We start from the raw sequence: 15,080 nt of genomic DNA on the forward strand, positions 1-15,080 counted from the left end.
TTCCAGGTGGCCCAGCTGCAATTGACAAGTGTTGAGAAAATTTACATAGAAGACAGTGGTGCACGGGCAATGTGCACTGTGAACTGTATTTCAAATGATTCTCTTAGCAATTGTGCATCTTCTTCCATAATGGTGAACATGAGACAAGGCACATAATCTTGTTGGGGCCCATCTAATCACCTGGAGGAGGCACACAGGATGGGGACAATCCCCACTCCTTCCCAGCACTGTGCTGAGTTCTGCCTTTGCTGGGTACAGCAGCCGCCCCTGGGGTGCTGGCACTCAGGACCATCTGGGTGGGTCCCCTTTGTCATTTCACCCTCTGTGTTCATGGCAATGAGCCAACCAGATCATCATTCATGCTGCGGTGTGTGTGGAAGATTTGGGGAACATGGCCCCAACATTACTAGCCCCTTGAGAGGGCTTCGCCCCTTTGCAGGAAACGGTCAATATAAGGACAGTGCAGGGAGTGGGGTATGCTTTTGGTTCTCTTTTGTTTAGGACTAGATCATTTCTATTTTGGGGTCCTAAGGTATCCATTAGTCTACAGAATCATGGTGGACTAAGGGTAACATTCCCTATTAATTACATTGTCCTCAGACTAAGAAGCAAGCCCACTCTATGTCAATCCAGTTTGTGGTTTCAATTCTACAACCCTTATACGAAATTCTGCTACACAAGGACTTACTTTAAATGGGACCCCAGAAAACGGGCAGGGTGTAAAACCATTTACAAACTACTTCCCACAATATATCTGAAGAAGGTGTTACTTTCAGTCTCATCTCACTCTGGATTCTGACCTTGATTCTGACTGGTATTTCCCCAATAGTTACATACACACATAATACTTTGTCTTTGTCTACTGGAGGTGCCTTGTAGTCTTTTGTGGAAAGAAGTAGACATAAATCATTTATCTAGTCTGTAGAGAACTTGACTAGTGAAAATCAGCCCAGGAGTGTGTTGAACTCAGCACATGTGGTTGAAATCTATTACCTGGCAGATCCCTACTCAGGGTGGCCCTGGGCTATGGGCTCCATCTGACCGCTCCCTCCTGCCCATTCCTGCTCACCATCTGAATTCTTTTCAAACACAGCAGCCAAGTTTTCAGGATCAGCAGCCTAGTTTCCCTCCTCTCCTCTGTGATTACCAGGAGTCACTACAGGTAAGGGCTGGGTTCCCAGGCTGCTCCTGGTTCAATCATCCCTCAAAGTGGCAGCATGCCTCCACCACCGCCCCCCCCCCCCCAACACACACCCCAGGGAAACTGTCAGTTCTCAGATCCTTGCCTATCCTCTAAAATTAGTTGGGACTAGGAACTCTTCATAAAGACACTGACCAAATCCTTTTTATATGTATATTCCCGAGACAGGAAATAACTTAAGAGATAGCTGATCTTACTTTTTATTGATGAAGATAGAGCAGAACAAGTGCACTACATACTGGTACATTTGGAAAACAATTAAAAGAAAGGAGCTACAGTCACTTAGCTGTTCAGAAAATGCCCCAGAACCCTTTTCTATTTGTCTCTTGGGACCAGCACACTGAGGGGACATCACCTGGACAGGGCCACCCCTCCAAGGATTAGGAGTTCTACAAGGGGAGAGTGGGGTGGGAGAAGGGGGCCAGAGCAACCCAGCCTGTCACAGGGTCCTCTATGCATCCTGGCAGCTGGACTTCACCAGGGATGTCTTGCCCATCCAGGGTACAGTGTATATCTGGAAAGAGCAGAGCGTTTTCTGTGAAAGGGAAAAGAGAGGGATAGTTAGGGTTACAGTGCAAAAGGAACAAGTCCAGCCTCGAGATGTCAGAAGAGCAGGTAAAGAACAGTGGCAAGAGTCTCAACCCCCACCTTGCAGAGTCCCAGCACACTAAGCAGGGCTCTGCAGTGACTTCTCAGGCACCATGCCCATCCCTGAAGTCCAAGAGATGGGATCCTGTCCCTTACCTCCAACCAGCAGGATTCCACTAACTCATTCCCCCTGCACATTCCTTTAAGGAGCAGCCTGTGGAAGGCTCCAGAGCCCCCAAGGGACAGGGAACTGCCCCCAAGTTCCCTGACCTCCAATGGGCCAGCACTAGGACAGGTGCAGAGGGAAGAACCTAGGGGCTGGGATCAGAGTTCAGGAAACACAGGAAAGCTGCAGGGAATGGGGAAGGTATGGGGGCAGTACACAGCCTTCCCCATAGGCCAAGATCCAGGAGGGAGACTAGTATTTGGTGGCCAGGGCAGCACCAGAGGGTTTTGGCTGCTTATAGGCCTCTGATTCCCTCTAATCCGTTCAGGTGGCTGGTGCTAAGATTAAGGGGTTACCTCTCTTCCTCTCTGTCTCTCTCCAGCAAACACCCCACAGCTGCTCCTTATCCCACAGGCACATACATGGTGCCCCCTATTCACCAGCTAAAACCCACTTAGAAAGTCAAATTAGTCATGTGCACACACATGTATTCCATGCACCCAACATTGGCACACCCCCACCCCCAGCAATCACACATGATGCATCCCACAGGCATAGGCTCACCCCCACCCCTCTGCCATGCTTGGCTGCCTCCTCCAGGCACATACCCTCATCAGGTGCGGCTGGTCATGAAAGGGACAGGTGTCCAAGTTGGGCTGGGACTTGGTACATCTGGTTCGTCCAATCTCCACGTCCAAGAAGTAGTTCATCCCAGCCACGACCTGCATACCGGGAGAGCAGGATTTGTTTACAATACCCCCCAATTTCACACAAGTTACCTTCCTGCTATTGGGCCCTTACACCAGCATTCACTGCTGCCAAAGCAGGTATCCCAGAAACCACAGCCACCTCCTGAGGGCTGGCCCAGCTGCTGTGCCCAGACTCTCATTGTAACTTGTTCATAGAGGGGCTCCAGAAGGTCTCAAGCAGCCTGGCAGGAGAAGCAGGAAGATGGAAGGTGGAAGCCAGGGTCCAAAATTCTGTTAACTGGGTTCAGGAGAGAAGGCACACTCTGGGGAGCCAGCACAGAGTCAGCTAATAAACTCCAGCGCCAGGAGCCAGGGCAGGAACTAAGCCCACAGTGAGGGCTCTGAGCTGGAGCAAACAGAGTAGATTTGGTTCTGAAAGACAGTCATGTGATGGGTGCAATTAAGCTAAATTCCAATTAATAGGATCAACCCCATAGATATTCACATTACCTCAGTGTAACAAAGGTTTATTTATTCCTTTATTTCACAGTAAGAAATGACATGCCTCCCTCTCTCTCTCAATCATACACACACAGACACACACACACACACAGTTTAGGCCAGTCAATAAAACACTGATCCTGGAATGTCTACATTTTAAGTGTGATTTTTGACGGAAATAATTCTGAAGTGTGTCATACACCTGCCTGTCTTTTACACTGGAGATTTCAGGATAGAGGCAAACCTTGTCCTCACACATGGCATCCCACAGACAGGCCTCCTTAGAACTTGGAGAAACATGGGAGCCCGAGACCAGGATCCACATCCTACCTGGTAGAACCATAAGCAGATCCCATGATCTCTCTGCTGTCACTTACCCCAGCGAGCTGTGGCGCCAAGCTAGTGTCACACTGGAGAGGGGCAGGCTGGGGGCAACCTAGTGAACAGAGAGCACATGTCCCATCTAAAGGACACAGTGCCAGCCAAATGCTACAGGAGGAGAAATGGTCTGTTCTGGGCCCACCTTCTGAAATTTTAAGAGAAGGTGCGTGGGTCCTAAATGCTGGCATGCACTACCAGGCTTTCATTGCTGTGAGGCTCTGTTCTGCTCTCAAATGGGCCCCAAGCCAGCTGGCCCAAATCCTTACCCTCCTTAGAGGATGAACACAGAACCGCAGAGCCACAGTGCCCCTTCCTCACACTCCCTCCCACCCCTCTCTGGATTCCCATGCCTATGTTCTTTATCTGACCAGAACTCCAGGACAGGCTAGCAGAGGCAGGGGTCAGGAGGAATCCACTCAACTGCCTCTGGATGTTGGCGATGATGGGGCAATATCAGGTTAGGGAATGTGATGGCACACACGAGAGGCTGCTCCCCATGGACGTGACCTGTGGAGGGAAGCAACCCTCCAGGAGCCTTTCCTCCAGGATCTCAGGACAGATTTGAATTCATATGCCAGACCCATATGCTCTGGGATGCACTGGGTACCACAGGCCAGCTCACTGACCCATCTGCGTTTGTTGACAACCTCTAGGTGCTGAGGGAGGATGTTTGGCGTGGGCCCCAAACTCCATTGCAGGATGAGGACATGGAGGCCAGGTTAGTTTAGTGGCATCTATTGAGAGGAGACTCAGAGGAGAACAAGTCACTTCTGCATGGCCCCAATCATCTCAAGAAAACATGTGGCCAACCCAAACTGAGCCCCAGTGTGCACCACAACTGGTTGGACCCTTCAAAAATGCCAAGGTCATAGATGGAGAGAATGCTCCAGAGTAAAGGAGGCTGCAAGACAGTGCCTGCACCACATGATCTGGCAGTCCTGGGCCATAAAGGACATCAGTGGGACAACCAGTAACATTTGTATAAGGTCTGAGTTTTAGATAATTGTTAGTGTTGATTCTGATTTCCAAAGTGTTATTGTGCGCTCCTCAGAAAATGTCCTTCTTTCTAGGAAATACACAGAGAAGTGTTAACTCTCCAAAGGTTCAAAAACACAAATGCATGTATCCCCATACACACATGTATGTGCCTACTGGAAAGCAAAATGGCATAATTTTAACATACAAGGAATCTAGCTGTAGAATCTACAAGAATTTTATGCACTATTTTTGCTACTGCTCTGTAAGTCTGAAAAGTTAAGTTAAAAGGAAAAAGTGCTTTAAAAAAAATCCTTTAGTGGCAAAGCCAGGAGGGCAGCTGGGCATGGGGTCTGATTTTCCTTTGCTCGTGGTCATTTAGTGACAGCTCACACTGGGCCCCCGTGTCCCGTGAGGCTGGGGCATGGACACAGTGGGACTGGACAGGGGCCTTGACCCCCGCACCGCAGCCTTCTGGCCAGGCTTGGAGCTTGAAACCTGAAATGAAGGCCATGGGGGTGACCCAGTGTGCCACTGGGGTCCCTGGCACTCCCGGAGACATGCAGGCGAAGGGCTGGCTGTGAGGGACCAGAGAGACAAGGGACACCGCCCTCTGAGATGCAAGGGAACGTCTGTAGTCCCCGCCCAACCCCTAGAGGCTCGGAGACTGACCCAAGACGCTGGGCCGGCAGATAGGGTCCTTGCTGGTGACGTCAGGCAGCCGCGCCCTCTACTCAGGGCCGCGCAGCCCCCACAGCCCGGCTCGTACGCACCTGCTTTCGGGCACGCACTACCCGCATCGCACGGCTGTGGTACGCGTCGTTGCTCGCCTTGTTGTACTCGCTGAGGGCGAAGTTCAGCGCCTGCTGCACGCCCTCCTCGTTGACGTCGGCATCCAACGGGGCGCCCACCAGCGCAGACTTGTTGTTTCTCCTGCCGGTCCCGGGACTCATAGCCAGGGCCAGAGTCAGGGCCACAGCGGCTAGCAGGAGCAGCGGGGTGCGCAAGGACCCGGCCATGGTGTGTTCGCGATCGACAGCGCACAGGTTACCGTAGGAAGTGATCCAACGTAGATAAGCAGCACCCAGCCGGCCGCCGCGCTTTTATTCCCTCAGCCCCACCCTTGGGCCTCCCCGCCCTCCCCGGCTCCGCCTTTTCCGCCCCCACCTACCCCTCTCCGCGGAAGTCCTGACCCTGCTCCCGGGTCCGGCCTCTATTTCCTGTACTTCCCTAATCCAGCGCCTCCTTGGCAGTCCCAGCCCTCTAGCCTTAGCTCGGGCCCCTTTGACCGCACTTCTGGCCTTATTCTCTGGGTTAGGTTCGTTTTCTCTACCCCAAGCTCCGCCCTTCCTCTCAGCGTCTCTCCTCCATCTAAATCCCGCCCCTCTACAGTGTGCTAGCCTTGGCCCTCCCAGCCCCGCCCCTCAGCTTCTCTCCCTCCACCTAATTCCTCCTCCCATCGCGCCTGCCCTGTCCCTGAGTCCAGCTCCACCCAGCCAGCCCTGACTCCCGCTCTGGAAGGAGGGCTCCCAAGCCTAGCTCACTGCGGTCTTGCAGAAGGTGTCACTCCTCCCAGAGCCTGCAGTGCTTGTAACCCCCATCCCTGTCTCCTGTGAAGGGGGAAATAGCGCTCTGGCTTCCTGGGGGTTGAGCATTGCATCTCAGTCTAGGAATCCCCAGAGTAGGGGGGAGGTTTAGGACGGAGACAAAGGAAGAGCCTGTCTCCCTTCTGTTCTGGGGAACTCTTTTGCAAAACATAAATGAATTAACCTTTATTTGGAAAAAGGTCATTGGGTTATCTTTTTCACAATTCATTTATTTATTCAACTGACAAATCTTTGGGACTTTTCTCTGGCCACGAGGTCTCGGGTTTGTACATTGAGGATGGGCTAGTGAGCCTTGGACTTGTCGGAGGGCAACTGCCCAATAGAGATGCAATGTGAACCGTGTGTGACTTTGCATTTTCTAATACATTAAAAGTAAAAAGACAGGTGAGTTTAAGCTTACTATTTTTTATTTCACCCAATATATCCAAAATATTATTTCAACATACACTGGCAGTTGTTTAATGAGATATTTTATGTGTGTATATCTTTGTGTGTATGTTAAGTATATGGAATCCTGTGTGTATGCTTTACACTCAGAGCAGGTGTCAATTTAGACTGGTCCCATTTCAAGCATCCCATGGTCAAATGAATGTATGTGGCTGTGATGTTGCACAGTCCAGGTTTAGGGTGTGTGGGGGTGGGGTGGGGAGGCAATGATCAGTAATTAGGATCAGGGCATGATACCTGCTCTGTTGAAAGTGAAATAGAAGGGTTTGATAGAGAAAGGTGCTACTAAGTATGGCCAAGGAAACCTCTTGGAGAAGAGAGGCATTTCAGCTGAAACCTAAAGGAAAAGAAGTCTGGCCAAGATCAGGGAGAGATACTGAGAGGACATCATCTGCTGGGCACTGTATGGATTAACAGAGCCCCCAGTTCAGGACTGTATAGGTCTGGGCTCCAGTATATCTTCTGCAGGAAGTGGTCAAAGGCTCTTTTAGTTATATAGAAAGGAGGAGATACACAGAGCAGGGAAAGAGAGGGCTGCCCTGGTCAGATACTTCTGAGCAAGAGTGGCTATCTTCTGAGGGTGGGGAAAGCCTGCTGCCAGCCCCTGTAGAAAGAGGCAAGAGACAGTGCAATGGCCAACATCTGTTTTGCATTTAATAAGGAGACAGAGAATCTTTTGGAAGCTTTTGCCCAGGGTCCATCAGGTAAACAGTTCCCATTGCTTTACATTACAAGTTACCACTTAATTTCATAAGGAGCACACTTACCAGAGAAGCTCTGCTGTCTGCAGCACCAGCCAAGAGGAAGGAGGCAGGGACAGGGAGTCCAGGGACACAGGGGAGTGGCTTATACCTTTGGGTGCTCTGGAGTCTCTCTGGGCCTCAGCCCTGGCCACAAGGAAAACAGGATGGATCTGAGTGGGGTTGAGCAATTCCCTTGGCAGATCTGGGTGGTCAGTTTCCTTTCCAATTCCGTGGTGTGGTTACTGCTCTGACATTGCTCTCAGTGTTTGTGCAAACTTGAATTCCAGTTCCTTTAGCAATCTGCACAGGGCAGCAGAGGGATTCTTGATCCTGCCTGGGATAGCATTGAAACTGGTGCACTGGGCGTTGGATCTTGACCTTGAAGCCACTGAGGGCAGCCCTGCCCTCTCCACAGTGCTCTCTGGCTCCCCTTTCTGCCAGTAACAGAGTAGCTGGACCTAGTGACAAGAACAGACCCAGCTTTAGTGAAGCTCCTCTGAGCTGCCTCTCCACTAAGCCTGGGTCTTGCCCAGCTGGCCTGCTAACCCTGTTCTAGTGAGAATCCTCCTACCTTGACATGTGTTCAAGTTTATCACCCCCACCTTTGATGTCTAAGTCATTTGCAAGAGTCCAGTTAGGTCAATGTAGCAAAAATCCTCCTCTTGCCCCCAAACCTTGGCTGTAAATACCCATTTGTTTTTGCTGTCTTCAGAGTTGAGCTCAATCTTTCTCTCTTATTTGGACAATCTTGACCCCTATTGTAATGTCTTCTATAACATTTTAACAAGTGTCAGAATAGTATTTCTTTAACACTGGGAGCCACCCAGGCCAGTGCTCTGTACTATGCCTGGTTTGCCTGGAAGATAGTGAAAATATTGTTGCCAAGTAGGAGCCAAGAAGCCTGTGATACTGGAGGGGAGTAAGAAGGGGAGGGGATATGGGGGGGAGCAGAAGGGGAGGGAGGGGGCCTGAGGTGAAGTGGGGAGTTCAGGAGGGGGATGCATTTTCCCTGATACTGTATTATGAATATGTTCAAACATGCAACAAAAAAGAATGTTATAGCAAACATCTATATGCCCACCACCTGGATTCTAGCAGTAATATAGTACTTGTTTATCACATGCCTATCCACCTGTCCATCTCTCTATTCATCTGTCAAACCATCTTGTTTCCAAGCATTTCAAAGTAAGTTAGGGGCCCCTGGGTGGCTGAATCAATTAGGTGTTTGACTCTCTATTTAAGCTCATGTCATGATCTCTCTGATTGTGAGGTCAAGCCCTATGTCAGGCTCTGCGCTGACAGCTTGGAGCCTGCTTGGGAACCTCTCTCCCTCTCTCTTTCTGCCCATCCCCTGCTCATGCATACACATGACCTCTCTTTCTCTCTTTCTCAAAGATATGAACATTCAAAGTAAGTTAAAGTCATCAGTACATCTCACCTGTAAACACTTATGCATGCATAACATGAACTAGAGGTCAATATTTATTTACAGCTTTTTCATTTGTTGGAAAATTTTTCTATCCTTAAGTGTACAAATCCAAAGTGTACATTTACTGCATTTTGACAAGTGCATAGCCCTGTGTATCCCATCTCCTATCAGATACAGAATATAACCATTACTCAGAAAGTTCCCTTATTCCCCTTCCTAGTCGTTTTGTGTCCTCACCCCCCAGAGACAATGGCTGCACAGATTTTATTTTACTTTTTCACTATAGATTAGTTTTGTCTATTTTAGCAGTTCATATAAATGGAATTGTATGGTATGTAGACTTCTCTGGCTTTTTTTTTTCTTCACTCATCTTGATGTTTTTGAGATTCTTCTCTGTTGTTTAACTTGGACACAGGCATACCTCGGAGATACTGCAGATACACTTCCAGGCCACCACAATAAAGCAAATATCACAATAAAGTGAGTCAAATGATTTTGTTTGGTTTCCCAGTGCATATAAAAGTTATGTTTACACTATACTGTAGTCTATTAAGTATACAACAGCATTATGCCTAAAAAATAATTTATGTATCTTAATAAAAAAATGTTTTGTTGTTAAAATCGTTAATTGTCGTCTGGACTTTCCATGAGTCATTATCTTTTTGCTAGTCTCATCTCCACATTGGTAGCTGCTGACTGATGAGGGTAATGGTTGCCCAAGGCTGGGGTGACTATGGCGATTTGGTAAAATAAGACAACAACTTAGTTTGCCATATCCATGCCAATCCTACTTTCACAAATAATTTCTCTGTAGCAGACGATGCTGTTTGATAACATTCTACCCACAGTAGAACTTTCATAAGTGGCCAATCCTCTCAAGACTTATAGCTGCTTTATCAACTAAGTTCATGTAATATTCCAAGTCCTTTGTTTTCATTTCAACAATCTTCACAGCATCTTTGCCAGGAGTAGATTCTATCTCAAGAAACCACTCTTTACTCATCCTAAGAAGCACTTCTCCTCTGTTTTATCTTCACCTCCTCAAGTTTTATCATGAGATTGCAGCAATTCAGTCACAGGCTCCAACAGTAACATCAAAGGTCACTGATCGTAGGCCACCATAAAGAATGAAGTAACGTAAAAGAACCATTTTGAGAATCACCAAAATGTGACACGAAGACATGAAGGGAGCAAATGCTTTGGAAAATGGAACCAATGGACTTGCTAGAGGCAGGGTTCCTGCAGACCTTCAATGTGAAAAATGCAGTGTTTGGGAAACACAATAAAGCGAAGCACAGTAAAATGAGGTGTGCCTGGTTGTGAAGTCAGCCTTTGATCACCACAGGGACTCTCCTCCAGAAGAATTTTAGGAGGGTCTCAGGCCTGGGATTGCAGCCACCTCTTCTACATTGAGGAGGGAAACCCTTGATTACTTGGAATTGTTGCCTCTGTTTCTCTTCCGTTTTCCTTTTTAATCTGAACAGCTTCCTCCCCTCCCCTCCCCTCCACAGCCTTTCTCCTTTCCTCCCTTCTTCCTTCTCCTTCCTCTCCCCAGCCCTCTGGGGAGCCCAGCCTACTCTTATTTTTTTTTTAAAGTGCCATCAGTAGAGGAAAAACCTGATTTAAAAAATAATTTTTTTATGTTTATTTTTGAGAGAGAGAAAAAGACAGAGTGTGAGCGGGGGAGGGGCAGTGAGGGAGGGAGACATAGAATCTGAAGCAGTCTCCAGGCTCTGAGCTGTCAGCACAGAGCCCAACACAGGCTGGAACTCACGAACCAGGAGATCATGACCTGAGCCAAATTCGGAGGCTTAACTGACAGCCACTCAGGCACCCCAGAAAAATCTGATTTTAAAGGGCAAAGCACAGATTTCTCCAACTCTTCTCCATATTTGAAAATAAAAGTTATTTAATTTTTAATCCAATCAGTACAACATATTTAGTATAAAAACAAATGAGAAAATGAAGAAAACTCTAAAGAAGGTAAATTATGTGTGTGCATTTCACTGTAACTGTGTTCATGTGAACGCACTGGTGTACTGTTTACCACACTGATATCACATGGTGATGGTAATTCAGTGCTGCTTTTCTGCATTGCCATTATGTCATGAACATTTTCATGTATTAAATTGTCATTGAAAACTCTGCTCTATCAACTAAGTGTCTAAATTGCTGAAATTAACTACTAATAAATAACTTGGGGTGCCTGGGTGGCTCAGTCGGTTGGGCGTCTGACTCTTAATTTTGGCTCAGGTCATGATCCCAGGGTCTTGGGATCAAGCCCCTTGTCAGACTCCCCACTGAGTCTGGAGCCTGCTTGGAAGTCTCTCTCTCCCTCTTTCTTTCTGCCCCTCTCCCACTCATGCTCTTCTCTCTCTCTCTTCTCGAATAAAAAAACAAAAAACAAAAAAACTTAAGTTATAAATAAATCTTATTTATTAGTACCTACTCAACTAGTTATTCCATAGCTTAATTTTTTTTTAATATTAGACTTTTAGACTTTTTTTTTAATGCTAGTCTTCCCCCCCCCATAATGAGTAATAATGTGATATACACTATTATATATATATATAAAAAAAAAAGAGTCTTCGTGGATATATTGGATTATTTTCTTCCTAGAATTGTAATTACCAGGTCAGTAAAGGAACAAGAATTTCCTATCCTCTTCTTGATCCTTCTAGCTGAACTAAGAATCTAATTGCTGAGACAGATTAACTAACAGGAGAAAATAAAATTTAATTTCCCATGTATGAGGAATCCAACACAGACATGGAAATTCCAAAGATAGGCAAACTGAGGTTATATATGTCATCTTGAACTAGGAGAAGGGTTAGGGTTTGGAACTTCAAAGGGAAGGAATGTAATCCTCACGAAGAATGAAAAAGAATAAATGTTTGGCAACAAATGTTAGTTGGGCCCACAGAAACAGTTAATCAAAGCACATTAATCAAACAGGCCTTGCTAGGTTCCTCCCTGTCTATCATACTTAGTCTATATCATAATGTAGTTGTCTCTGGTGATAGCTCTCTTCCTGGAGTAGGCCCTCTATCTGAATTCTTTTTAGGCAGTTGTAAGGGAGGTAAAGAGCTTTCCTTAATATGCTGGGCTTTGATTGCTTTTGAACTCAAAATAATCTTGAGATTAAATGATCCATCTTGGAGTGGCCTGTCCTTGCCCCCTACGAAGTGTACAAAGACTTTTTGCTTACAAATTGTCAAAGTTTTTCAGAAATATATGCCTGACTCAATTATAACCAAGCAGTGAAGAGAATGTTTTTGGTTCACAGCAGAATTTTGTGCTTCATTTTGTTTGCAAATATCTATAAGTGCAGGTGTCCTCAGTGGTGTGATGCTGGGCCTGAGATCCTGGGTGGTGTCCCCTGATGGTCACTTCTTCTTATATATACTACAGTCTTGTACCTGAGTCACACCATGGCAGATCCATTTTGCACTTAGTTATCCTCTATGAAAAATGGTATCAGTTCCTGAGCTGTGCTATTCATCATTCACTGATTTAGTAGGTACTCACAGAACACTTGATGTCAGATACTGACTTTAGGAAGAAGGTAAAAGCTCAGTTCCTGCCCTCCAGAAGACCTGGGTCTGATGAGGAGAAAGACATAAACAGGTACTTCAACACGACAAACTGACCCAGATTGCAGGAAGATAAGAGTCCAGGGCTCCATATTCTGCCTGGCCTGTCTCTCCAGGGTTCTCTTCAGGTGGATTTGAAAGGGCAGTATGATCTTGATTCTTTCCTTAATTCCAAGACACGGGGAGAATTGTTTATCTCTCCTGGTCTAGATATGAAGAAATTCCAGTCTGGCCTCATCCCCAAGAACCTTGTCCAGGCCTGTCCTAAGGGGTTCATCAGGCTCAGGCCTCATACCTCTTTTCTAGGTGTGCTCCTTACCTTGGAGTCTCATCCAGTCTGGTGACTTTAATACCAGCTCTGCACCCACAGTGCCACCAGATAGCTCCAGCTCAAAACTGCCACCTTAAGTCCTGTGATGTTCTGATTTATAACATGATGTGTATTTGGTTTTACTCCTTGACTGTGGCACAGAGCTCCTAAAACCCTGGAGATTTCCTAAGTGATGAGAGCGCAAAGGTGTCTCCTGTCATGTTAATGAGGTGGCTCTTAGACCCCCCCCAGCAAAAGAGGTCAGGGGACCCAACCATGTGGTTAGAGGGTTGGAAATTTCAGTCCCAACCTGCCGCCCCCCCCCCCCCCCCCCCGGCCTGACCTCTAGGGAGGGAAGGCTTTGGGAGCTGAATGAATTGCCACTGGCCAATGATTCAATCATTGATGACTATGTAATGAAGCCTCCATAAAACCCCCAAAGCTTCCAGAGCTTCCAGATTGGTGAACACTTGAAGATTCAGGGAAAGTGGCATACTGGAGAGGGCTTGGGAGCTCCATACCTTTTCTGCACACCCTGCCCTGGGCATCTCTGCCATCTGGTTGTTCCTGAGTTATGGCTTTAAAAAAAAATATTTATTTTGAGAGAGAGAGAGAGAGAGAGAGAGAGAGAGAGAGAGAGAACACGAGTGCAGGAGGGGCAGAGAGAGAGAGGGAGAGACTGAGTTATGTCTTTTTATAATAAACCATTGAATGATAGTGTTTCTCTGAGTTCTGTGAGCCATGTTAGCAAGTTAATAGAATCCAAGAAGGGGGTTGTTGGAACCTCTAATTTCTAGCAGGTTGGTCAGAAGCACAGGTGATAACCTGGACATGTGACTGGCATGTGAAGTATGTGTGTGGGGGAGAGTCTTGTAGGACTGAACCCTTAATCACCAGGTAGACAGTGTCAGAATTGAATGAATTTATAGGACACCCCACTGGTGTTGGAGAATGGCTTGGTGGTGTGGGGGAAAAAACACACATCTGAATTGGTGACCAGAATTATTAATTGGTACCAGAATCCTACCTCCAAATCTATCTGATGGCCTTTCCACTTGGGTGGTCCAAGACATCCCAATCTACCCATGCCCCAAACCTCACTGTGGGTTGACCACCCCTCTTTATCACTCAGGTGTTCCCCACTTCAGTAAGGGCTGTTAAAGATCAGGCTCTCAGTGGAAACTTCCCTGACCTCACTTTTTAAAATTGTGCCCCCCACCCCCCCATTCTCCACCTTCCCATCCTCCTTACCTGGTTTATTTATTTTTTTCCATTGAACTTTCTGATTGACTGGTTTATATTTTTCTTCTTTTCTGTCTCTATGACTAGAATGTAAGCTTGATATTTTGTCTGTTTTGTTCACTGTGATTTGTAGTACCTGGCATATAAGAGGGTTAGCTGAATCAATGAATGAACTGGAATAGTGGTCTTGTTACCAATTGATCTACCATAGCCACTAACTCAGGAAATAAACAGGTGAGCCCTGGTGCACTGCCATGGCTGTTGCTCCATCCAGGAGAATTCTGAGGGGGCTGAAGAAATTGAGAGCACGGCTCCTGGCTGGGTTTGCCAATACTGTTGTGGAACAAATTTGGATACACTCACTGTAAGAGAAGCCAATAGCTCAAGAGATGAGGGTTTGGAAAAGAGACAGAGATTTATTTCAGGTTCTGGCACTGGGGGAGGTGGTAGACCTTAACATCTGACCTCTCCACCAGCAAGATGGACACCTAGAGTTTTATAGAGAGAAGTTCAGAGAGGTACTTGCAGGAGCGCAGGCAAAGAGCATGTGATCATGGATGGGGTCTTAAGTGTTCAGCCCCTGATGTTGGGCCAGAAAGGGACCCGTGGGGTCATTTCTTTGCTATCAGAGCTTTTCTGGTTTGGAGATTGGAATGTTCTGGTTATTGCAAAACCTCTTTGTCAATGCCTCAAGAGAGTGCGATAAGAAATAAGCACAATGGGTTTTAATTAGAGCAGGAGTTAAGCAGTCTTGTCTATTTCTGATTTTAACTATTGGGGCCTAGAGTTGAGCAAGAGGGCTTTCTTACACCCTTAAGGCTTGTTTTTGTTGTTTTTGAGAAAATGATGTCAACATTTCCTCCCATTATAGCTTTTGTTTTACAGAATTGGAGTTATTTCAGTAAGACAAGCAAGGGTGGATCCCCAGGGGACATGGGAAAAAGTAAAATTGAAACAGTACATTATTCCACTTGATTTTAATGTCTCAGAAATTGCAGGAAATGAAACCTACGCAAAGAGCTAAGTTTATATTAACAAGGTAAAAAGGGCTGACACAGCTGTCTTAAGAAAGCCAAGGTCTAAATGTATTTGTTTGAAAGTAGCTGGTTATTAAAGTACCATCAGTTAAGAGGTAATTCCACTTTCCTCTGGTTCTTACCCCTCCTCCACAGAAGCATGTTTTATGCACTTGAGGGATGTCACAAGAA

The 15,080-nt window shown here is 46.6% G+C and overlaps 1 protein-coding gene across 2 annotated transcripts; it reads right to left on the reverse strand.

The window, feature by feature from the left end:
• Positions 1-1,385: 1,385 nt before the first annotated feature.
• On the reverse strand, positions 1,386-13,614 carry CST3 (cystatin C). 2 transcript variants are annotated; one of them, XM_045053308.1, is made up of 5 exons: positions 13,609-13,614; positions 6,212-6,219; positions 5,275-5,566; positions 2,564-2,677; positions 1,386-1,736 (listed from the first exon to the last, which is right to left on the reverse strand). In XM_045053308.1, exons 1-5 carry the CDS (start codon positions 13,612-13,614, stop codon positions 1,653-1,655), a joined length of 504 nt encoding a protein of 167 aa, XP_044909243.1. In that variant the 3' UTR covers positions 1,386-1,652.
• Positions 13,615-15,080: the final 1,466 nt, after the last annotated feature.

Source organism: Felis catus, chromosome A3 (genome assembly GCF_018350175.1).
Source record: "Felis catus isolate Fca126 chromosome A3, F.catus_Fca126_mat1.0, whole genome shotgun sequence".
NCBI lineage: Eukaryota > Metazoa > Chordata > Mammalia > Carnivora > Felidae > Felis > Felis catus.

Bases quoted from the DNA above. Each gene is read 5' to 3' on its own strand.
- CST3 (XM_045053308.1), bottom strand. The intron at 2,678-5,274 runs GTGCGTACGAGC...CCCGGTATGCAG, and splicing joins TAGTGCGTGCCCGAAAGCAG to GTCGTGGCTGGGATGAACTA. The intron at 1,737-2,563 runs GTATGTGCCTGG...TCCCTTTCACAG, and splicing joins ACCAGCCGCACCTGATGAGG to AAAACGCTCTGCTCTTTCCA.